The following is a 26,435-nucleotide window of genomic DNA, read 5'->3' as shown; positions in this document are numbered from 1 at the left end:
TCGCAGCGCGCCCATTTTCGAAAGGAACCTTCCTCTACTCAACCCCAACACACACTGCAAAAATGGATTTAATCGGACAAGCCGTTCTCCTTGAAATTGACGGAAACCAAAAGTTGACGGACGCCCGGACGACAATAAAATAATATATATTGACGACGACGCCCGTGACGACAATACCCCTTCGCCCAATTTGGGCTGAGGGGTGAAAAACACTCCGGAGATTCTGAGACCATGTGGCAAAAGGTTTTGTGGTCTGATGAAACCGGGATGGAACTTTTTGGCCACAATGCAAAACGTTACGTTTGATGCAAACGCTGCACATCACCCAAAGAACACCATCCCTACTGTGAAGCATCATGCTATGGGGATGTTTCTCATCAGCAGGGACTGGGCCGCTTGTCAGGATGGAAGGGAAAATGGAGGGAGCAAAATACAGAAAAATCCTACAGGAAAACCTGCTGCCCTCTGAAGAAAGCTGAAATTGGGACGGAAGTTCATCTCTCAGCATGACAATGACCTGAAGCACACATCCAAAGCTACACTGGAGTGGCCAAGAAAGAAAAAGATAAATGCCCTTGAGTGGTCCAGTCAGAGCCCTGATCAAAAAAAATCCAAATAAAAAATCTGTCGCATGACTTGAAGATTTCGTCCGTCAGCTCTCCCCACGCAACCTGACTGAGCTTGAACAGTTTTGTCAATAAGAATGGGCAAATATTGCCCAATCACGGTGTGCAAAGTTGGTAGAGGCATATCCCAACAGACTCACAGCTGTAATTGCTTTCAAACGTGCTTCCACCTAGTTTTAACTCAGGGGGGTGGACACTTATCCAACCAAGATATTCTAGTTTTGTATTTTTAATTAATTTTCTGAAATTTGTAGAATTTGTTTTTCACTTGGAAGTTCTGGGTTACGATGTGTAAATAAAGGTGGAAAAAGTCTGATTTCATGCAATTTAATTCCAGGTTATAAGGTAACAATAGGTGAAAAATTTAAGGGGTTGTAGACTTTCTATAGGCAATGTATGTGTGTATATATAGAGATTATAGGAGAGATTGTGCTTCATTTTGTCTGTCCAGGCCTTGGCATTTTTACTATATGACCTTGTTGCATCAAATCTTCAACAAACCTTTATTATGAGACTATAGAGACCACAAATTAATAAAATGTGCAATTTATTTGAGCTTTTTTTCCCAAGCTCAGTTCAGTACAAAGCGGACACGGAGGGGAATTGCATTTTGAGCTGATTTCTAGTTTTCCGTTGTTTTTATTCAACATGTCCATTCCAAGTTGAATCATTGCGTGTTCTCGATCTTACAGTGTTAATATTTATGGAGTTGGAAGATTTGATTTTGGGCAAGGAGGGAGGGCCGAGGAGAGGTGAATGGGGGTGCACTGAAATGATTGCAGTAGACTGCTCTTCAACACGTTTTATTGTCCAAAGCTGGCAAAGAATTCACAATCATACATGAATAATCAAATGGAAAGTGAGAATAGGAATTGTGTTAAAAAGAAAATGTTAAATTGATTCAAAGAGACCATTCTTATTGAGACCAAAGCGACCAAAAAGTGTTCAGTGAGCAGCAGTTAACTAAATATTGTCATTCAAATTTAAATCAAATAATGTTATTGTAATATTAATGAGGATTTATTGAAAAGTAAAGTGAAAATGTTTCAAAACTTTCTATATGTACAGGAGAGTCCAATTATGAAGAATGCTCCTGGTGATTTTTGTTATAACAGCAATTTTGAGAAACAATCACTCATTTCATGAACGGTTAAATGTAGATTTAAAATTAATGTTAAAATAACTTGAGACATTGCGGAGTGGGCGCGATTATGGCTGAATGGGAACTGCTGGTTGATTGATATAAGGTGAATGCTTAGCTCGTCTCTCGTGCAGTGGGAGATGGGGGTTTGCAATCACGTGTGTGTGTGTGTGTGTGTGTGTGTGTGTGTGTGTGTGTGTGTGTGTGTGTGTGTGTGTGTGTAGGGGGTGTAGGGGGTGTGTGTATGTGTGTGTGTGTGTTTGTATGTATGTATGTGTGTATGTGTGTGTGTGTGTGTGTGTATGTCTGTGTACGTGTGTGTGTACGTGTGTGTGTACGTGTGTGTGTGTGTGTGTGTGTACAATTTAATTGTACAACCGATACAACAATTGTACAACCGATGTGTACAACCGATACTGTACAATTAATTAAGTGTGTGTGTGTGTGTGTGTGTGTGTGTGTGTGTGTGTGTGTGTGTGTGTGTGTGTGTGTCTGTGAATAAAGGAGAGATAGAATTGTGAGGAACAGAAATGAAAAAACGAGATGTGTGTGTATGTGTGTGTATTTATGTGTGTGTATTTATGTGTGTGTGTATGTGTATTTGTGTATACGTGTTTATGTGTGTGTGTGTGTGTGTGTGTGTGTATGTATATATGTGTAGATGAGTGTGTGTGTCTGTGTGTGTGTGTGTGTCTGTGTGTGTGTGTGTGTATTTGTGTATACGTGTGTGTGTGTGTGTGTGTGTGTGTGTGTATGTATATATGTGTAGATGAGTGTGTGTGTGTGTATTTGTGTATACGTGTGTGTGTGTGTGTGTGTGTGTGTGTGTGTGTGTGTGTGTGTGTGTGTGTGTGTGTGTGTGTGTGTGTGTCCAAGCTGTAACGTTCTTACCATTGGAGCTTTTGTCATCGAATTTTCAACAAAGCTTTATTATGAGAATATGGAGGAGAATGAATGAATGAATTTGGTCAAAAGGTCAGCGTCACATAAAATCGTCAATTTCCATCCAATTGACCTGAAATTTAAAGAATTTGCTTTTTGGGTCACTGGATTGGTTCACCAATTAAAAGCTAGAAGCCAATTGTTTTTTTAGATCAAAAGATCAAAGGTCAAGGTTGCATTAAATCGTAAATTTTCATCCAATTGACTTGAAATTTGAGAAGGGTTTACATATTGAGACAGGAAGCCCATTGCTTTTGAGGTCAAAAGGTCAAGGTCACCTAAAATCGTATATATATATATATCTTTTCATCATGTTTAGCATACAGAAGAAGAAGTGTCTATACAAAGTAGACACGGACAGGCTTTGCATTTTCAGATGCTTTCGAGTTTGTTATTATTTTGGGGATGACGTCATAGCAATTAATAAGTTGCTCATGAGTACTTGGAGGGGCCATTTTTTTGGATGGGGCTCCACGGTATAACGAATGTTTCAATGTAACTACGAGTTCACCATATGCATCAATTTGGGATAACAAGACTAATGTATATAGACAGTACTACATGCTGTTTCTTGATCTTTTTTTCTTTTCTTCAACAATGTTCTGACATGTCATGACACCCATTCATTCCACCCCACACCATAACCCTTTGGGCCCAACCCCATCACAGGACCTTCAACCCAGGTACTTCAGGTTTAATCCAATAAGAACACAGGCCTGAAAGAGAGAAAGGTTGTTAGGTAGTCGTTCATCGCATCCTTAAGGCAAATTACCAGTTATTCAAATCATTCCTCCTTGTAGGAGAATCTCCTTCCATCCTTGATTATCAGACAGTTGCGATCGCACCGACCTGTCTTTGCAGAGGTATACCTGATGTAATATGATAACTCCGAAATTCTCACATGAAATTCAACAATATTCACGCAAGGCGGACTGCAAAGGACATATACTCTACCAGACCTCAAATGATTGGCAAATTGGTGTGAAGGTTGGTGAGGAATTGGGATTGTCCAACAGAGTTGAGTTGGGATTGTCCAACAGAGTTGGGTCAAATGGAAAATGTTTAAGCAGTTTAGCAAGAAGGTGGGAAGTATTTCTTCCTGTCTTTCTTGTGATATCAATAACGAAATCGATTTGTACAATTTAGGTATTTTCAGTGCGTGAAATAAAAGATGGCCGTATCTCGTGCCTTCGATACGGTCTGGCACCCCGCTCTGCTCACCAAACTCTCCTCCTATGGTATGCATGGAAATCTCCACACATGGCTCACGGACTTCCTCTCCTGTCTTCGTCAACGTGTGGCACTAAGTGGAATTCTCTCATCTCCTCCTCCAGTCCAGGCTGAAGTTCCTCAAGGCAGTGTTCTGGACCATTTCTCTCCGACTCTCTGGAAAATCCTCTCTATCTTTTTGTTGACGACTCCAGTCCCTGCTGCTCCATTCCTCATCCCTCAGATCGGCAGTCTGCAGCCTCTTCACTCTCTGCAGACCTGAACAAAATCACAATCTGGTCGAACAAGTGGAACATGTTTTTCAATCCTGACAAATCTCACACTCTCACTATGTCTCTCCGAAAAGACCGACTGGACAACCCTTCCATCTACTTTCTGAACAATCCTCTTGAAGAAGGTCTGTCACTCAAGATTTTGCGTCTCATGATCTGCCATGATCTTTCCTGGGAAAACTACAATTCCAAGCTGGCCTTCAAAGCCAGTTGCATCCTCTGTCATGCGAAGTCTTTTCTGGGCACACCTGAGCTCCTAACCACATACAAAGCTTTCTTCCACAGCTTGATGGAATACTGCTCTCCCTTCTGGGCTGGTGCTCCTGCCTCACATATCACTCGGCTTCACACTGTTGAAACCAAAGCCTTTAGAATCATTGGTATCTCACATGATGAAGACAATTCTGAGGGCCTTTCACTCGCTCACCGCAGGCAGGTCGGCGGTCTTACTGTCTTCTACCGACTCCTATCCTGCCTAGTTCCTCCTGCTTTGTCTGGGCTCTGTCCCCCAAATATTCCTGCAGGACGCACAAGATATGTCAACAACCCGTTTCTGGTGAAATTGCCAAAATGAAAACTCTCTGCTCACCTTCACTCTTTCATTCCTCTTTACTCCCACCTCTGGAAGAAACTCCCACACTCTCTACAATCCCACTCCTCCCTCCAGGTCTACAAAAAACAGCTGTTCACCACCATCTCTTATCTTCCCCCAACCAAAACCTTGATCTTTTCTACCCCCGATCATACACCCCAAATTCACCTCCTTCAAATTCCCTATTTTCTTTCCTGAAAGTCCTAGTAGTGTACATCTTGTTTATCCCGTGCACCGCTCCCCCAGCCCTCTCCCTTCCACAGATCTCCCAATGTCCCTGTTCTCTATTGTTGGTGTGCTTCCCTCTCTCTCCCCCTCTTGTTTCTCGATCCCTTTATTATATGTTTATGTGTTAGCTCTTACACGAGCCTCGACTTGGTGTACAAAAGATTTTTTTTTTTTGGAATTTCTCAAAACATTAACTTTATATTCCACACTTACCTTTTGAAACCTGGACATTTGGTGGCAAGCAATTTGCATATTACCTTTACCATTTGTGACAACAACAACAGGCATTTTAAGGCCATTTTCCCTGCTAGAGCGGGGGTTAGCCTTGCGGTCCCCATGACAATCTTCTCCATTTTGCCCTATTTTCTGCATCTCCCCTTGTTAACGCCCTTGCCCGCATTTCTTCTTTGACCATCTTGAGCCAAGTCTTTCTCGGTCTTCCCCGTCCTCGACTTCCTCCTACATTCATTTCCATCACTCTTCTCAACCAGTCACTTTCATCCTTCCTCAACACATGACCAAACCATCTCAACCTGTTTCTCTTCACAGCATCAATCACAGGCAATATTCCCATCATCTTTCGCAATTCATCATTTGTCTTCCTCTCTCTCAACGATACTCCGCACATCCACTGAACCATTCGCATTTCCACTCTTTCCAGCCTTCGTTGCTGCTCTGCATTCATTACCCATGTCTCGCTCCCATAAATCATAAAACCTCTCACACATGCAGCATACACATTTCCCTTCAGCTTCAACGACACTCCCCTTCACGTCAGCACACCACTCAATTCCGGAAACTTCTTCCATGCACATCTCACTCTAGCAACCGTTGCCGAGTCTGATCCACCTTCTGCATTCAGCATGTCTCCAAGGTAGCAAAATGTTTTCACACCTTCCAGCTTTATGCCATCTCCAAGATCCAACTCAACATTTCCTCAATCTGCAGCTCTCTCTGTGCACACCTTACATTTGAATGTAGCTGCCACACTGGTTAATGACCCTCTCAGACCACTACATTTTTGATGAACCCACTCAGTGCACATTGTACATTGAATGGAATTCACTCCGACACCCTTCCTGCACACAGCACACGGTCACTTCCCAGTTCTTTCCACCTCGCCACATGCTTTCCCACTTGCCATCACCTTCGTCCTTCCTATATTCACCTTCAGACCTTTTGTCTCCATACATTCCTTCCACTTGTTCATCTTCTCCTTCAGGCCATCCATACGTTCCGCAATCAACACCAGATCATCTGCATACAACAACTCCCACGGTAAACCCTCCTTTACGTTCCGAGCCAGCACCTCCATCAAAGCTACAAATAGTAGTGGACTTAGTACCGACCCCTGATGCACTCCCACCTTCACCTCAAACTCACCACTGTTCCCGTCCTTCGTCCTTACAGCTGTGCGTGCTCTCTCACCATTTGTGACAAGTCCTCAAAAACCGTCAATTTCAATAAAGTCAAATGCATGAACACTTCTTAGTGTATACTGTAATAAGACAACCACGAACAAGAAACACAATAATACCTGTTCGCTACGAAGAAGAGGATTAATTATTTCCACTCCCTTTAAGTCAGGCAAAGGAATTCCTTTATTGAGTCGATCTGTGGAGAGAACCCAGAATTGATGGGGAATCCATTTTGTGTGCGATTCAATGATTATAAACAGAAATATTGACATTTCTTTGTGTAACATGGATGCTTACCATTTACTTTTGGCAGAACTGAATAGTGCAAGATGAAAAGGACGCCCAATTTAATCGATGCAACCTATCAAGTGAACAGAGTAAAAGCAAAAACGGAAATAAATAACAATGAGAATAAGAATCAGAATAATGATGATTTGGTAATGATTTTAACGCATGTACGTTCAGTAACATTACACCTATTCATCAAAATCATTTGCACATCTACAGGATGCAGCTGATGATGGTGAATGAGACAAAAATCGAATATATTTGTGCCTGTCACACACCCAACCTGTCCACCAAGTTTTGGCCAAATCTGTGCATACATTTTTGAGATATCCTGTTCACAGATAAACTTACACACAGACAAATACACAAACAGGAGTGAAAACATAATCTCCGTCCTCGTTTGGTAACAAACAAGACAATCAAACATACAAACAAACAAATACACAAATGGGCGAAACTAACACACATACACACATACACACACACACACACACACACACACACACACACACACACACACACACACACACACACACACACACACACTTGGACAAAACAAACATACACACACATACACAAATAAACAAACAAGCAAAACAATCAAAACTAGAAAGCATCTGAAAATGCAAAGCCCGTCCGCATCCGTTTGGATTCAGACATCTTCTTCCTCTTTCCGATGCCCAAAATAACGAAAGCAGTTTCAAAAAAAATACAAAATGAAAATTGATGATTTTATGCATCCTTGATCTTTGAGCTTTAGACCTAAAAAAATTAAGCAGCTTCCAGCTTTTGATTGGTGAACCAATTATGTGAACTAATATGCACATTCTTAAAAATTCAGATCAATTGGATGAAAATTGACGATTTTATGCAACCATGACCTTTTGATAAAAAACAAAACAACAATCGACTCCTACCTTTTGATTGGTGAACCAATTCAGTAACCCGACATGCAAATTCTTTAAATTTCAGGTCAATCAGGTGAAAATTGACAATTTGTGTTTGACCTTTTTTTTTTTCTTTTTTCTTTTTTTTTTGTATACAAGATCGAGGCTCGTGAAAGAGCGATTTTAACCAAATTATAATTTGCCTTCTCCGTATTATCATAATAAAGCTTTTTAGAAAATATGATGATAAAGCTCATGTGCTAAATTTTAATTTCAGGTCAACTGGATGGAAATTGATGATTTTAGGTGATGCTGACCTTTAACCTTTTAACCAAATTATAATTTGCCTTCTCCGTATTATCATAATAAAGCTTTTTAGAAAATATGATGATAAAGCTCATGTGCTAAATTTTAATTTCATGTCAACTGGATGGAAATTGATGATTTTAGGTGATGCTGACCTTTAACCTTTTAACCAAATTATAATTTGCCTTCTCCGTATTATCATAATAAAGCTTTTTAGAAAATATGATGATAAAGCTCATGTGCTAAATTTTAATTTCAGGTCAACTGGATGGAAATTGATGATTTTAGGTGATGCTGACCTTTAACCTTTTAACCAAATTATAATTTGCCTTCTCCGTATTATCATAATAAAGCTTTTTAGAAAATATGATGATAAAGCTCATGTGCTAAATTTTAATTTCAGGTCAACTGGATGGAAATTGATGATTTTAGGTGATGCTGACCTTTAACCTTTTAACCAAATTATAATTTGCCTTCTCCATATTATCATAATAAAGCTTTTTAGAAAATATGATGATAAAGCTCATGTGCTAAATTTTAATTTCAGGTCAACTGGATGGAAATTGATGATTTTAGGTAATGCTGACCTTTAACCTTTAGACCAAATTATTAATTTGCTTTCTCCATATTATCATAATAAAGCTTTGTTGAAAAATTGGGGACAAAACTCAAATGGTAAATTTAAATTTCAGGTCAATGAGATGAAAATTAATGATTTTATGTGACGCTGACCTTTACCCTTTTGGCCTTTTGACGGAATTATTAATTTGCCTTCTCCGTATTATCATAACTAGGGCATGCCCGTACTATATATATATCTAAAATTATATCCCCCCCCCTCTATTTACATGAAATGGTTTGGTCCAAAGCGAACGGCTTGCGAGTACGGTGACAATCCCCCCCCTCTATTTACATGAAATGGTTTGGTCCAAAGCGAACGGCTTGCGGAGTTTGGTAAAGAAATCGCCATAGCGTGCACAAACGCGCAGGAAAGCGAAAGAATCGCAAATTAGTTTTAATTAGTTTTAAAACATAGTTTAACGCCAACATAGTTTGCCAACGTGAAATAAATGAATACGCTCTCAAATGTGCCGTCCGAGGCAGAGTCTGTTCGCCACGTTCGGCACACGTGATAGCTCGCTGCTCTCTGATTGGTTGAATCGTTTTTTGGACATAGCTCGGTAACTACTTGTCCGATTAATTTCAAACCTTGAAAAGGCACATCCTCGGGTCCCCAGCAATATACCTGGCAATTTGCAAGTATATCGGACCCGTGGTTGTCGAGAAACAGCGGTCACAGACAAACAAACAAACACACAGACATACACACATACACACACACACACACACACACACACACACACACACACACACACACACACACACACACACACACACACACACACAGAGATTACTGGAATTATAGATAGATAAAGCTTTGGTGAAAATTTGATGACAAAACTCAAATGGTAAAAAAAGTAACGGCCCGAACAGACACACAGACAGACAGACAGACACAGACACAAACACAGACAGACAGACACACACACACACACACACGCACGCAAACTCCTCGTCCATTCATAGTATAAACAATCAAATTATAGTGAGGATGACAAAAAAATTGTGCCTTTAGTGGATTCAACTCACAGGTATAGTTCCAACAGTTGAGTTGAGTTGTTTCATCAATAAACTGTGAAAGAGAAAACACAGAACCCAAAATATAAAGTTTCTTTGGAAGGATAAAATTGTAAATCAGTGATTGTTGAAAGTCGCTTACCTTTTGAGGTCTAAAACACCCTTCAGCATGGGATCTGCAAAGGCCAACTTGGCATCCAATGTTGCACTCTAAGGATAACAAAGTATAATTGTGGGAGAAATAAAAATGTTACAGTACTCTTTTAAAAATCAAATAAAATACAAGGAAAATCTCGACTGTGTAGACTGCTGGTGACGTTATTAGCACATAAAACCATTCGTTTATACTGTTGTTGGGGTTTGAAAGACAATCCATCTTGGAGAAGGATTTTGGATTTTTTCCTGATTTGTATGTCAGATGACGTCATCCCGTGAGACAATTGGTGGAATTTGGTAGAATGTCCAGTAAGTTGTTCATTTTTTTTGTTGAGTTTGTTGAATTTATTTTGCCTGGATCTTACCATGCAGAAACTGAACCATATCCGAATGTAAAAAGCATGAATTACGGAACAGGTAGGCACAGAACAACGTGAAGACCGTGTGGTTCCAAAGTGACAAGGCTCAAGACAGCTATAAATAAATAATTTAGTTTATTTCTAGTCTCACCCAGCCTGGCGTTGGCTTAGCGGTTAGGGTGCCGGCTTGGGATCCTAGGATCCTGGGTTTGAATCCCGGTCGATCGCTGAATTAACACCAGTGGGGTTGACTCAGCCTGTCATCTTTCCGAGGTCGGCAAATTGAGCACTAGGTCACTGGTAATTCCCTGTGTGTCGCAAGAGGCGACTAACAGGATTAGCGGCAGGAAGGGCATCCGGCTTCAAAAAGGGGCCCGAGGTGCCCGAAAAAGGCCAACCCCTGCTCTGCAGGGAAAAATGGCCTCTAAAGGTGGTTCTTTTTCTTCTGTTTCTAGTCTCACCCCCTTACTTTTTTTTTGCTTCATGCTCTCAATCTTTGACGTGCGTTTTTGCAAACCAGGCGTGCTATCATGTGCCTTTTCCTCAGAAGTGGATTCCGTCTGGCCACTCTCCCATAAAGCCTAGATTTGTGAAGTTCTGCAGAAACGGTTGTGCTTTCGGCAGGTTCTCCCATCTCAGCGAAGGAACGATGTAGTTCTGTCAGAAGGGTGATTGGGTTATTGGTCACTGCCCTGACAAAGATCCTTCTTGTCCGGTTGCTCAGTTTGGTCGGACAGCCAGCTCTAATAAGGCTGGGTAGTTCCATATTCTTTACATTTCCTAATGATAGAGCTGACTGTGCTCTTGGGAACTTTCAACACTCTAAATTATTATACACCCTTGCCCAGATGTCTGGCTCCTCACAATTATGTCTCAGAGTTCTACGGACAGTTCCTTGGACTTCATGGTAGAGTTTCTGCTCTGACATGCACTGTTAACTGTGGGACTTTGTATAGAAAGGTGTGTTTCTTCCTAAATCATGTCCAATCAATTGAATTGGCCACAGGTGGACTTCAATCAGGTTGTCGCGACATCTCAAGGATGATCAAAGGGAATTGGATGCACCTGAACTCAATTTGGAGTGACATAACAAAGGATTGAATACTTATTGACTCAAGACATTTCAGCTTTTCATTTTTACTTATTTTGTAAAAATGGCTAACAAAAATTCCACTTTGACAATAACGAGTTATTATGTGTAGATCAGCGACAAAAAAAATCTCAATTTAATCCATTTTAAATTCAGGCTGTAACACAACAAAATGTGAAAAGGTCAAGGGGTGTGAATACTTTCTGAAGGCAATGTATGGGACATAATTTGGTGCATGGATATGTGGGCAATCATACCAGTGGACAATAATAGTAGCATGTTCAGATGACAACAGTATTTTTGTTCAGAACGAGTGTGCGAGGCGATACTATTCCCTCTACAAGTGCCATGCCAAATGGTTTAGGCTTACTCAAAGTCAATTTCTCCTTATAATTGCAATGGATTATTGCTCGGCTAATTCTCATCATTGGATCACAGCGAGTAGGTCTTGGATCATCAGGTCTTTGGTATATTAAATTCAACTAGAACTACCACTTTAAAACTGCTGGCAGTGATGACCGATTTACTCGCACCCACTTTTGATACAACCCCACTTTTGATACAACCCCACTTTTGATCCAACCCCACTTTCATTGGACATGCTTTGACACAACCCCCTTGGATACAACCCCGATACACACACACACACACACACACACACACACACACACACACACACACACACACACTCACTTAATTAATTGTGCAGTATCGGTTGTTCCTAAACTTAAATATAAATAATTTAAAGGATTGCTGTAAATGATGTTAATTTCACAACATCCCATATTCAACTTTATTTAAACTGTAAACCTCAAACATAGTTTCTCCACCTGCACACACACATCCCCCCCCTACACACACACACACACACACACACACACACACACACACACACACACACACACACACACACACACACACACACACACACACACAAACACACATCCACACACACGCACATTCCCAAACACACACACACACACACACACACACACACACACACACACACACACACACATCCTCTTACCCCCACCCACACCCCCACACCCACACCCCTCCACAGATACACACACACACACACATCCGCCCCCCCCTTCCACACACACACCCCAACCCCCCCCCCCCCCCCACACACACATATCCACCACCCCCCCCACCCCCACACCCACACAGACATCCACATACACGCACATACACACACACACACACACACACACACACACAAACAAACATCCTATGGCGCACCTGTGGTGAGAATTTCACGTCAATCTGTGCAATGCTTGCAGAAAAAGTGATTTAAAAAATAAAATAAACGTGAAATTGCAGAGCCAGAATTATTTATTTTATCTGAGAAGCCAAATGAGGTTTCTTCTTCTTGAGCATTTCACAACTCTGTGTCAAATGCGATCGAGTTAAAAAAGTCAGAATTTGACCAAATCTGTTTTATTCGTTTGTTAATATACCTCAGCTGTTGACAAATCTTCAATTATAATTTTATTTGAGGTTAAAATGACCGCGAGAGGTCGTGTGATCGTGATCACGTCCTGGGGGGAACAAAATGGTGCGTTTCTTCTTCTTTCAACAATAAAGACATAGCTTCGAGACCGTACATCCAATCATCTTGAAATTTTACACACCTGCTCCGCTTGATGAGAGCTACATTGCATTAAAAATTCAAGTCGATCCATGCAGTGGTTCAAGAGTTAGAAGCTTAAATAAAAACATTCCTTCCATTATTTATTGCAGCCAAACCATATGACTTATCAAAACGTCTCAAGTAACGTTGAAACATCCCCCCATGAGGAACATTTGTGTAAAGTTTCCACTCGATATCTTCACAAATTATGGAGGTGATACCATTTGTAGTTTGTGCTTAAAAACGTCATAACTCTGAAACCATGTGTCGGATGACGTCGTGCTCGAAAGGCTTTTTTGTTCGTCATGGGCGTGTGAATATGCATGCCAAGTTTGGGCTCGATCCGTTCAACCGTTGCGGAGAAAAAGGGGTTTTCGTGGTTTTTCACGAAAAACAAGATGGCAGCCGAACCATGTGACGTATGACTTCGAAAATTTTTGCATTCTGATTTTTTTTTAACTACGCATCTGGGAAAAAATCTCATTTTTTTCTCTCTCTCACCACGTGACCTATGACGTCAAAATTAGCATTAAAAAATTCTACCAGCCGCGACGATCATTTGATGAAAATTTCCTGTCAATCCGACCAAAGGTTGCTGAGAACATTAATTATGAAGTTTTCGGAGGTGCAAAATAGGGTGGAAGAATAATAATAATAAAAACTCCAGCAGTAATAATAGGTTTACTCTCCATTTCATGGAGAGTAAACCTAATTAAATCCCAAGACTGCATCTCTGGAAACCATGCATGACTTTCTCTCAACTGTATTCATGAACTTTCAAACGGAACAATCTGGGGCAGATGTGCATGCCATATGAGCCGTGCCTGATGTCACGGCAGATGTGGGGGCTGTGCCCAATGAGCTGTGCGAGCAATTCAAGTGGCATTTCACTAAATACCGAGGGATACGAGGTAAAAATGAAATTTTTGGTGCATTGCACATTCAATGGTTCAAGGGTAATCAGTTCTACCTTCATTGAAATCCATTGCATTCAATGTTGAGTACTATCGACGTTGAAGGTAAGACAGGTTCGTAAGTTAGGCAAAGAGGCTGTAAGGCCTCTTTTTATATATAACTAGCAAATACCATGCGTCGATTCGCTGAGGAGAATGCTAAGAGAGGGGGTGGGAAGAGAGAAAAGGGGGAAGAGAGATTGGTGGGGGCTGGGTGGAAGAGAGGGAGGGGGTTGGGGGAGAGAGGGAGGGGTGGGAGAAAAAGAAAGGGTGTAGGAGGAGGGAGTGGGGAGTAAGGAGCGGTGGGGAAGAATGAAAAGGGGGAGTGAAAGAGGAGGTGGAGGGGTGGGGGAGAGAAGAGAGGATGGTGGGGGGAAAGAGAGGAGGGGGGGGGGGGGAGAGAAGAGAGGGAGAGAGAGAGAGAGGAGGAGGAGGAAGGGGGAGCAAGGAATGGGGGGGGGGGGTGAGTGAGAAAAAAAGGGAGAGAGCGAGGAAGTGGAGTGAAGGAGCAACGCCTCGAAAATTGAGTGGAACATTTATTTAAGAGTAAATGAATTAAACTATTATTACAATATTTTCCAAGTCTCTCTTGATCTCGTAGTTCACTTGTCCCATTGCTTTACTCATTCGAATCCTCCTGTTATGTTCATTGTTCTTTTAATTCGAATTCTTGGCTTCCGAACTCCCGATGATTTCACCACGGAGAATCCAGCCAAAGCCACGCGAGCATTTGCGGCAATTCCGCTGGTTAATTATTATTGTTGCACTCAATGGAGTTACACTTTCGGCACATTCCTTAAACTTTTCTTCACTCAATATAATTGTCTAAATAGTATAAAAAGTAAAGTTTAATGCTTTGGCGATTTCACATTTTCTTGTGTAAATATGGAAAAGGAGGGGTCACAGCCTTGCTTGATTAATATAAATACGTCAATCCGCTAAGTTATAAGAATATTTAATTTCTTTAAAATGTATAGATTTCACCCCAGATTTAGACAATTAATCAGTCCACATGCTCCGATCCTCAAATCCGAAGACAGATTTCAATTGTATACTTGAATTAGTTAGCGAGAGTACATTATGGTTCCAATGCAAGGCATTTTTGAACAGGCTGAAATAAATAGCGGTTGAAGACCCCTGCGATGTGAAAGCGGGCTGATCAAGGATAAGCGTTTTTTGTTTTTTAAAATGATGAGCACTCCGTTAATTATCTTCATGAGGGGTGTTTAAATTTACCACAACACCCAGTTTTCATTCATACACTTCCTTGGAGTTCCCTTTGTATGCAAGCAAAGTTTCACGCCTCTCCGTTTCATGGTTTTGGAGTCATGGAGGAGACGCACACAAACACACAAACTTATTATTAGAGATGAGGATGGGGAGGGAGGAGATAGGGAAGGCAAAACTTTTCTTAATTGATCTATATATTATTGATTTATAATAAAATAAATATTTAATTCTATTTTTTATTTATTTACAAGGTACAAGCTGGATCTGTTCTCAACAGGTTGTTGTTATAACATCTAGCACGATTCAAAATGCTTGCGATGGACTGGACGCAGTACGAAAGTGCCCCCCTCCCCATCCACATGTCATTCTAAGGTCTGGAATGTTTCCATAGGGGGGTGGGGGGGGGGGGTCAAAAGAAGTGTCCACCTCCCTGCGTATGGTGTAAACCTCCCTTCTCCCGTAAGGGATATATTTATATGTATTTTTATTTATTTATAAAAATGTCCCCTCTCCCCCAGGAAAGAATCACCATGGTATTCACAGGTCACGCTTCTGTTGAGGTATTACACGGTGTCGCCTCATCTGACAGTTTCCGAGTTTAAGGCACGCACACACTAACAAACCTCCATGATAAGGATAGGAGATATAGATGATCAGATAATTAAGAAATATCTTAACGACCTGCAACATGCCAGTGCCGTATACACCTCCCAACACTTTTACCTAACACAGGTAGAGCTAATTAGAAAGCTGTACCCCCATGTGTCCTTCTCCCCCTCCCCTTGATTTCACTCTCCCGTCTACTCTGCTGTTAGTGTTTCCCCATTTTCCATTTTGTTCCCTTCTATTCAGCTCTCGCTCTTCCATGAGCCTCGACCATGTATACAGAAAAAGAGAAGCTAATCCAAAGCGGATAATTTTGCCATTGCTCCAACCAACAACATCCTACTCTTTTTGCCAGATAATGTGGGAGTTTTAACATCCATAAACTATATGCAGGAGGGATAACCGGCTTTATATCCCAAAAGAAGGACGGTGTACCACAAGATCCAGTGCTTAGAGCTTGCATCACTCAAGAACACCACTTACTTAGATTAAGTCCAACACCGATGAGAATAAATCCTAGGATTGAGCTGTCATGGCGCCCAGAAACAATCTCGCAGCTGTTCTTGACAACTTACCACATTCAGTGAAAACAAGAATGCCCTGGAACCATTTGGTAGTATGGCAAAGGTCAGAATATCAGCATATGCTGAAAGTTTGGTTGTCTTGGGCTGAATTGTAACAGCAGGTGGGGCATTAGAAAGCACCCTCATCTCCATGAGCATGTTTGGATACTGCTTCTGCACCTGGAGAGATCAACAAAGAGAGGAAGGGGCACCAACACAATCATCATATAAACTGCATTGAGTTTAATACACTGTAAAAAAAACGAAAAGGGGATTCATAAATTCGTGATTTGTGTGACAGCTCTTTCATGAGCCTTAGAAACCATAAGAAATAAAAACAAGACCAATAGTCAAATAACGGCGTAGCCAGGCTTGGATCGGCTGAGTGGAGGATCTGCTGTCCCCCGTCAGGTGAGCAGATCCTCAGCTCTGATTGGTGGACGTTTGTGAGGGACATACATACACCGAACGGATCGACAAACACTGTTCCAGACAGTATTGCCCTCTGGGCTATGCCATAAAAAAATGGCTGCCAAACCACGTGACCGATGACATCATGAATTGTTTTTTCCCAATCAATTTATCCCGAGATCATGCGCAAGAAATTTCATACTGATCGGATCAAGTGTTCTACTTGTCGTTTAATGAGGTCATAATAAAGGCACCTATGACATCATCATTAACATAAGTTATTCATGCCCATCGGGAGTATTTTAGAATGAGCCACAGTTCAATTTTTTCCGTGGAGCGGTTTCGGAGATAGAGAGGTGCAAAGTTTTTCGGTTTTCCCAAGATGGCGCCCATACCACGTGACCTATGACGTCATCATTGTCAAGAAAAATTCTACAGGAGGAGGCGCTCCTACGGTGAAAATGTCATGTCAATCAGACCAAAATCCCAATGAAAGGAATAAACCCACAAAATGCCAGCGGGAGGAACATACATACATACATACGTACATGCATACATACATGCATACATACATACGTACATACACCCGGGCGGACAGACAACTGCTGTTCCAGACGGCATTTCCCTATGGGCTACGCCGTAAAAATGGTTGTACTTCCTGGTTCATTTACAATATTGATGACATCGTTATGTCGCAGTGCAGCATCTCAATGTAACCTCTACCACATCCTCCATTTCTTCTTCTTCCTTTTTTACATGTATATATTGCATAATTGGCAATTAAAGACTTCAGAAAATTAGCAATGGTGTTGGTGTTACCTCTGGGATAAACCATCCAATTGAAGAGGTATTCAGGCGGAATGGACTTTCCTTTGGTATCTAGAAAAAGGAGAAAATTCAACGTCAAACAGCACACATGGCCATATTCACTGCTAATTGAAACCATTTGCAGGCACATTCACTGTTGAGAGTCACTGAGCAAATGGTGAAAAAACAACAAAAAAAAAAACACCTTTAGAGGCCATTTTTCCCCGCAAGCGGGGGTTGGCCTTTTTCGGGGACCGTGGTTGTTGTTGTTTTTTTTTTTGGTCCCCTTTTTGAAGCAATGTTTTACGGCCGGATGCCCTTCCTGCCGCCAACCCTTTTGTCGCCTTTTTACGACAAACAGGGAATTACCAGTGAACTGGTACTCAATTAGCCGACCTCGGAAGGATGAACAGGCTGAGTCAACCCCCCTGGCGTTAATTCAGCGATCGACCGGGATTCGAACCCAGGATTCTAGGATCCGAAGCTGGCACCCTAGCCGCTAGCTCCAACACCAGGCTAAATGGTAAGTGAATTTAAATTCCAAAATGGACCATCCATGCACATATCCAAATAATAAATGTCAGTGTGTGTGTGTGTGTGTGTGTTGTTGGTTGTTATCTCCATTTACAGGTTTCAGGAGGTGGAACAGAGTCCTCCCAGTTCTCAAAAGTATTCACCTCCTCTCCGGTAATGGATCACGGTTCATGGACCAAGTTGTCGAATTTTTGTTGTTCTCAGGGTTGTGTTCCGAGGGCTCTTTTCATGATCGTCACTGAGCCCCCTCTAACTGTAGTTCGTTTGTGGTCATGTTCACTGGGATGGTTTTTAAGATCTCTGTCAGGTTCTTCTTTTCTCTGTAAGGTTGTGGGTGTGTCTCCTCCATAACTCCAAAACCATGAAACTTAGTGGCCTGAAACTTTGCATGCAAAAGTGCGATGCATAGACTCACAAGTTCTTAACATTTCGCTTGCATTGCTCTTGTAGCTCTATGTTACTGCTGCCCTCTTATATGCTCCAGAATTCTACAGATCGGTATTCCAGGCAGGATCAAACCATTAAGTGCGCGGAAACTTGCCATGTCATTGGTGATGAGGTAGTTCAAGGCACCAGCAGAATGGAAAGCAAAGCCAGCTGTATTGAAGAGGTATTCCGATACACCCAAGTACAGCATTTTGTCTGTGGCATTGTCCATGTTCATCGGCAGGGCAGTGAATGGAGGTTCCTCAGGATGGGAAATACTTTTAAAACTTCCCTAGAAAAAAGAGATTGCCATGTTAAAATGCAAATGACACAATCTTGGATACTATTTATGTTATAACTAGCGAGGTACCTGTTCTAGCGCACAGGTGGGAGCATTAAAAAAAAAAAGGTTTTGAGAAATTTTATGAAAACTCTCACGCACTTTACGACAAACGCAGAGGCTCCAAAAGCTGCAAAGAAAATTTGGTGGAGCTGGCCCCAAATGTATGGGAGTACCAAGTACCATGTAAAATCAATGTACCTTTAATGATGATGGTGATGGTGTTAGTACCGAAAATCTCAATTGTATTTAGATATTATCGAACCAGCAAATGTTTCCACATGTGGTAAATGGCGAAACTGCAAATGCCGAACCTGTGAATGAGTTTACATACGGAGAGAGCGCACCTTCACACAGGTGGAAACTCAAAATCATAATTGTATTGAGAAATTTATGAAACCTCCCACCAACCATAAGACACCCGCTAGAACCCAAAAAGGTTCCACAGCAAGTTTGGCGGGGCAATCCTCAAAACTGAGGAAGTAGTTCAGGAACGGACAGACAAACACACACTCTTGCTTTATTCATATAAACATCGTTACGGTTGTGAAACTGATTCAGGGGAGTTGCATTCAACATAGAGGGAATCCTGAGTTAGTTATTTTATTTGTACGTGTGCATACTTTGGGCCACCCACCAGCAACATCACCGCAATCTACAACAATGCTACCCACCTGCAACATCACCGCAATCTACAACAACGCCACCCACCAGCAACATCACCGCAATCTACAACAACACCGCAATCTACAACAATACCACCCACCTGAAACATCACCGCAATCTACAACAATACCACCCACCTGCAACATCACTGCAATCTGCAACAACCCCACCCACCTGCAACATCACCACAATCTACAACAACGCCACCCACCAGCAACATCACCGCAATCTACAACAATGCCACCCACCAGCAACATCACAGCAATCTACAACAATGCCACCCGCCTGCAACATAACCACAATATAGAACAACGCCACCCGCCACCCGCCTGCAACATCACCGCAATATAGAACAATGCCACCCACCTGCAACATCATCGCAATCTACAACAACGCCACCCACCTGCAACATCACTGCAATCTACAACAATGCCACCCGCCTGCAACATCACCGCAATATAGAACAATGCCACCCGCCTGCAACATCATCGCAATCTACAACAACGCCACCCACCTGCAACATCACCGCAATCTACAACAATGCCACCCACCTGCAACATCACTGCAATATACAACAATGCCACCCACCAGAAACATCACCGCAATCAACAACAACGCCACCCACCATCAACATCACCGCAATCTACAACAATGCCACCTGCCAGAAACAGCACCGCAATCTACAACAATGCCACCCGCCTGCAACATCACCGCAATATAGAACAATGCCACCCGCCTGCAACATCATCGCAATCTACAACAACGCCACCCGCCATCAACATCACCGTAATCTACAACAATGCCACCCACCTGCAACATCACTGCAATATACAACAATGCCACCTGCCAGAAACATCACCGCAATCTACAACAATGCCACCCACCTGCAACATCACCGCAATCTACAACAATGCCACCCGCCTGCAACATCACCGCAATATAGAACAATGCCACCCGCCTGCAACATCACCGCAATCTACAACAATGCCACCCGCCTGCAACATCACCGCAATCTACAACAACGCCACCCACCTGCAACATCACCGCAATCTACAACAATGCCACCCACCTGCAACATCACCGCAATATAGAACAATGCCACCCACCTGCAACATCACCGCAATCTACAACAACGCCACCCACCTGCAACATCACCGCAATCTACAACAATGCCACCCACCTGCAACGTCACTGCAATATACAACAATGCCACCTGCCAGAAACATCACCGCAATCTACAACAACGCCACCCGCCATCAACATCACCGCAATCTACAACAATGCCACCTGCCAGAAACATCACCGCAATCTACAACAATGCCACCCGCCTGCAACATCACCGCAATATAGAATAATGCCACCCGCCTGCAACATCACCGCAATCTACAACAACGCCACCCGCCATCAACATCACCGTAATCTACAACAACGCCACGCACCTGCAACATCATCATGACACAAACAACATTGCCAGTCGGCAACTACAACATCCCTACTGAACCGTGACATCGCACTGCTGCCTCAAGATCGCAATTAGTGGCACGTTGCAATAAACAGGAGCCAATAAGGATGCCTCGCATGGGGTCAAAGAGTGTGTAGTGACCCTTTCTCCCTGTAACTCCACCTCCCATGAACTCTCTCTCTCTTCTGTGAACAGTGATTAATGTTAGCTCTTACACGAGCCTCGATCTTGTATACAAAAAAAAATGAGGTTTAAGGAATAATATCACAAAATGTCATCATGTTAAATCGCCCAGTGATATGTGTAGGTTAGATTGACCTTGCAGCTGAGGTCAACTGCTTTTGGCAAGAACTCCGGATCTCTTGTCAGCGAGTTGTCAACCATAACAAACTCATCAACATTCTTCTTCACTGAATAAAATTTCAAAAGAAGAAAAAACACCCAAGAGCCACAAGTATGACATTGTATACAGGAAATGCGAATTTACTCAAGAAAAGTAAATTTGTTTTTCACCCAGTAGAGAGAGACCAATATTACAAAATAGGCCTCACCTGGAAAGGTTTGCAAGATTTCATCAAGTCCTTTGTCAACAGAATTGGTGACCATGGGGCAAATCTGAAAACAGTTTTACAATGTTATTTTGAAACAACATGAACAAACCATGTGGGTCTACATACTTTATGACACAAAGTATCATTTAAATGTTTCTCTCATCAAAATTATACAAAACACATACCTGTCTTTTCAGGTTGTCCCTTATATTGTGCCCAATGGGACCTCGGAATAGATCGTAAAACCAGCTACAACACAAGAAACAAAAATGCACCTTTAGAATGTAAGTTTTGTATGTTGTGTACGTACTGTATGTTTAAGACATCAGTGAAATGATTTTTTTTTTTTTTTTTTTTTTGTATACTGAATCGAGGCTCGTGAAAGAGCTAACATTTATTTCACAAACAAATCATCCAGACAAACAAAATATACAAAAGAGGGAGCGGAAGACAAGATGGGGAGAGAAGGGGAAGCACACAACCACAACATTTGAGAGCAGGGAGAAGTGTGGGAGGGAGAGGGCTTGGGGGCAGGAGGCGTGGGAAGGGGAGGGTGGGGGATGAAGGGGAGGGGAGGGGGAGGCGTGGGAAGGGGAGGGGGGGGGGGATTTCATCACCTTGGCCCATAGAGAATTCTAACACCTCTTTATACTTTGACATAATGCTCACTGAACCGGAAGTACTGCAAGGTGCCACGTGCCCTGCTCTTTGCCAAGTGGCAGATATTTTCAATTTCAACAAATGAGGTGTCAATTTAACCCTTGTGCCTTAATCATGCTGACATTTTATCACCGAGTCGAGATTCAAACCCAGGCCAGACATCTTAGAGGTGAGTGTGCGCAAACCTCTCGGCCATCAAACCGGCCCCGAAACAACTGAAGTGAGTCGTTCACAACATTGAATTTTCACCAGAAGCTGGGAACTTACACTCTAAAACCAGCAAACCATGGCAGGCACGAGTAGTGGGGAGAGATTTCTGACACACTGTACACATTATAAAGGGTTTATACGTTTAAGATTAATGTGACTCTTGCATTTTTTTTCTTTAGAGTAACAATGCCTTTGGCGAGCTATCCCTGGCATCTTGTTTCAAATTTGTTTTTCACTTCATTGAATTCTCGGGATTGATAAGTGTCATTTGTTGTTGCTGTTTAAAGGCAATGGCAAACCTCCAATGATGGCCTCTTCCTACTGATTGTTTAAATCCTCATGGATCAAGACAAAAACACCAGTTATTATGGTCTTCAATATATATATATAATATATATTGCAAATAAAAATGAAGCATATACTTCAGTGATAAATCTTTGATCAATCTGCATTATGAGTTATAGAAAATGTGTGTTTGCTGTGCGAAGGAATACTTATAGGAATAAAGCTTACATTGATTAATCTGTGCAAGGAAGAAATATACAAAAGGCGAATGAAGCTGTTTTGCCAGACAAGATGAGACAGAGTCTCCTCCGGTGGCGCCAGTATGACGAAGACACCATGTCTGCACTCTTTCACCTAAGGCTGCTTATCTTTATGGCCTGTGTTGGAATGTTAAACAGATGTTCTACCGTGTCTATGGCGCCAACTTGTCTCAAACGCTTGACCCCTCATTCCTCAGTCTGACTCATCGAGGCTCCAGGAGACTTTCCTTTGTTCGCAGAAATACTATAAAAGGACTGAATTCAACCAAGTTGGGCAGAAGTTTTGCTTGAAATGTTGTCTTCAGTCCGTTGTCGTATATACCGGTGTAGTGTACTGCTAACTTTCTTGTAAACCTCGTATAATCAAGTGAATCTTCTCCAGATAATAAATCTCCGATAATTGTTCTTGGTGTGTGCGGACATTCAATCTGTATACATCTTTGACACTAATGAAAGCCAATAAAGAGCTTGATCTTTCACTCTTTTCATAAGTGCAGCACAAACTGATTTCACCTATCTTGGCGGGATAGAACGCACCTTGCCTACGCCAAATTAAAAAGAAAACAAGTAGAGTTTGAAGCTCCGGGCCGAGCGTTCGACGTACTAGACTTCGAACTATTGCGACAATTGATCCTGGTGGAGGAGTTCCAACAGTGTGTCCACGAGGACATTGAAATACACCTGGAGGAAAGGAAAGTACCAAAGTTGTATGAGGCAGCGACCATGGCAGATGACGATGCCTTAACCCACAGGATGGGGTTCCACAACCCTAACTTCTCGCCTAGACATAGCCAGGGGAGCTATGGTACAGCAGGGGTGGAGAACGAAAATTCATGGGGGCGGCCTCGAGAGGAGGACCCCTCTGATATCACGACTTCTACAGGTCAGAAGTCAACGGTTTCAAGGCAGACGTATCCTCCGTGGGCCTCGAGGCAGACCATGAGGTTCTCCTCCGGGCCTACTTGCGCTTTTTGCCATAAACCAGGACACTTGATGTCCCACTGTCATGCTTTGGGAAAGGAAAATCAGGAGCGGAGTCCGACTAGTACAACTCCGAATGCGATGGCAAACGTGAGAAATCGCCCGCAGAAGAGTTACCAACCATTTATTTATGAGGGGTTTGTCTCACTGGAGGGAGACTCGACTAACCCAAGACCTGTTAGGGTATTGAGGGACATAGGAGCACATCAATCCATAATGCTTGAAGGCATTTTGCCATTGTCGGAGAGTACAGCAACTGGTGATAGTGTTCGGTTACAGGGGATCGGTGGCTGGGTTAGCGCTCCCCTTCATGTCATCAATCTAGAGTCTGATTTGGTGTCAGGACCGGTCACCGTGGGGTTGCAAGCCACTCTTCCTGTAGAGGGAGTATCAGTTGTGGTTGGGAATGATTTGGCTGGGGGTCAAGTTTCTAGTAACCTGATGGTTGTGAAAAAGTCCGATATGGGAAGTAACACCACACCAGTCAGGGATGGAGGCAAAGTTGGCAAGCCTTTTGTAGGTGGACTGAACTTCAAAACAAAGGAAGAGGTTCTGGAGTCAACAAATATGGACCGCTTTTGGAAGTGCTGCTGATAAAAGACAGGGAGAGCCAAAAGTCAAGAGGGTTTGGCTTTGTCACATTTGAAAACTCAAAGGACGCCAGAAATGCAGAAAAGGATCTGAACAACCAGGAGTTGGAGGGTCGGACCATAACAGTAGGAAAGGCATTTCGTCGGCGTCGAGGGGGCTACAGAAGAGGACAACTTGGCAGTAGTGTTGGTGGTGGCCGCAGCCGATATTGCTATGGAGGCTCCCAGAGTTACGGCAGCTCCCGAAAGGACGACTATCAGGGTAGCGGCCGAGAAGGAGACGTGACTATCAGGGTCATGTGACTACAGTGACAGGTGGTCCAACCGTGAATCTTAGGGAAGTTAGAAAGAGTTGAAGCACTGAATGCTGCGGAGCAGCTGAGCCAAAATTCCTACACGGATTAACCATGAACGCCACGTTCCTAAAGGCGTCCATGTCGTAAACGTTCCTGCACGGACTAACCGTGAACTTCACGTTCCTAAAGGCGTCCATGTAGGGAATACTCAGCTCGGCCTCCCTGGGAAAAAGTGCTATCAGGAGGCAATAGGTGGTTTGTTGACAAGTTGGCCTGCAAAGAAAGTTTTCGCTGTGGTCAAACTTTCTTTCCTGAAGGGGGGAAGTGTTACGGACTCGGCTTTAATGATGGTTGTTATGAGTATTGTTGCTGGTTCGAAGTATTCTAGATATTATGCTGATTGTGACTTAAGGGAAAGCGTTGTTGTGAGTAAAAAATTTAAAAGCGCTCCTGGTAAAATGTGGCCGGAAATCTGGATCGAGACCAGAAGAGGTGGAGCGAAGAAAAGAGGTGGGGCGAAGAGGAAAAAAAGGACGTGGTGGTTGAAGCTCCGGGCCGAGCGTTCGACGTACTGGGCGAGGGAACTTTGCGTTCTGGAAGGGAAGTTCGGTCGATAAGAAATATCGCCGGAGTGCGTGGAGCCTGTGTCATCGGGTATTCTCATTGAGGTCCCGGAGGATCCAGGCCTTGAGAATCTGGGTTGGAGCGAAAGCCATCCGCCATCTGGGCCCTGGGAGCACCCGGCCGCGAACAGGCTTTCGTCGTGTCGGCTGGGCATTATTCCCTGGTGGATTGCCGGGAACGGCTGTGCCAGAAAGGGACACGTGAGAATTATACGGAGGCTTGCGGGTTGAACCGCAACGTGTACGTCGGAGCGCATCTTTGTGAGGTTCCTTGCCACCGCTGTGCTGCTAGGGGCTGAGCACGTGACCTCGGGGTCATCTCGCTCGTCTACGCCTCACTTGACCACCGGGCCTTGACTCCCCGATCGCGGGAGGGAGCGCATCTTTGTTCCTCGCCACCGCTGTGCTGCTGGGGGCTGAGCACGTGACCCCGGGATCGTCTCGCTCGTCCACGCCTCAATTGACCACCGGGCCTCAACTCCCCAATCGCGGGAGTGCACAGAGACATTGGGACTTCGCCTTGGAGGGGAGCAGAGACATTAGGGGAGGTGCCGTGGGTGAGGTTAAGGGGGCTTGACAAGGATATTATTATTATCGTAAGATTTGAAAGTAGGGGTGATTGCCCCATTGCTGTATGGCTCTTTGTGTGTGATTTATAATATAGTCTGGTTTGCTTATAACTTGGTGTGGTTGCATCATTGGTTCGGCTGTTTCATTTGCTGGTTCCACTGAGGGACGTTATTTGCTGGGTTTCAACCAGGGATAACACATCTTTCTGCCGGGGACCCTCTCGGGGTTCGGAGGTCCACCGAGACCAGAGGTAAAGGGGGGTCGCCCGTAACAATACATTCGAAGCACACCTCCCCCATGCCAAATAAATTAATAACATATCCTTCAGCGTGCGACATTGCCGGAGCACTTTTGGGTCCAGGGAATGCCGCCATGCAGCACATGGAGACGGAATTGGGAAGGAGCGGTGTACAATAATTAATTGATTAATTGCGTAATTAAAATAAATAAACAATAATTGTAAAATAATTAATTTCTTAATGAATTGGCTTATAACATACAAAAACCACCAGTGTTTCATCTGAAGCTATAACTTTTAGAAAATTAATTAAACAATTAATTAATCGAAAAAATAAATAATTGATTCATTAATTAATCGCTAA

At 42.9% G+C, this 26,435-nt stretch overlaps 1 protein-coding gene across 1 annotated transcript in view; it reads right to left on the bottom strand.

Annotated features, from left to right (window-relative positions):
• Positions 1 to 1,413: 1,413 nt before the first annotated feature.
• Positions 1,414 to 26,435, bottom strand: part of LOC137434981 (bactericidal permeability-increasing protein-like) — a 97,994-nt gene continuing 72,972 nt past the window's right edge. Inside the window, exons 5-15 of the mRNA XM_068128275.2 lie at positions 21,544 to 21,607; positions 21,359 to 21,422; positions 21,126 to 21,217; positions 18,455 to 18,631; positions 17,392 to 17,451; positions 16,174 to 16,341; positions 9,711 to 9,778; positions 9,581 to 9,623; positions 6,747 to 6,810; positions 6,569 to 6,645; positions 1,414 to 3,425 (exon numbers count right to left, since the gene is read on the bottom strand). Coding sequence (XP_067984376.2) covers positions 3,384 to 3,425; positions 6,569 to 6,645; positions 6,747 to 6,810; positions 9,581 to 9,623; positions 9,711 to 9,778; positions 16,174 to 16,341; positions 17,392 to 17,451; positions 18,455 to 18,631; positions 21,126 to 21,217; positions 21,359 to 21,422; positions 21,544 to 21,607 — 919 coding nt within the window. The 3' untranslated portion in view covers positions 1,414 to 3,383. The remainder of the gene's footprint in view (positions 3,426 to 6,568; positions 6,646 to 6,746; positions 6,811 to 9,580; positions 9,624 to 9,710; positions 9,779 to 16,173; positions 16,342 to 17,391; positions 17,452 to 18,454; positions 18,632 to 21,125; positions 21,218 to 21,358; positions 21,423 to 21,543; positions 21,608 to 26,435) is intronic.

Source organism: Myxine glutinosa, chromosome 9 (assembly GCF_964187855.1).
Source record: "Myxine glutinosa chromosome 9, kmMyxGlut1.1, whole genome shotgun sequence".
Lineage (NCBI taxonomy): Eukaryota > Metazoa > Chordata > Myxini > Myxiniformes > Myxinidae > Myxine > Myxine glutinosa.
This window is presented reverse-complemented; position numbering and strand designations above follow the sequence as displayed.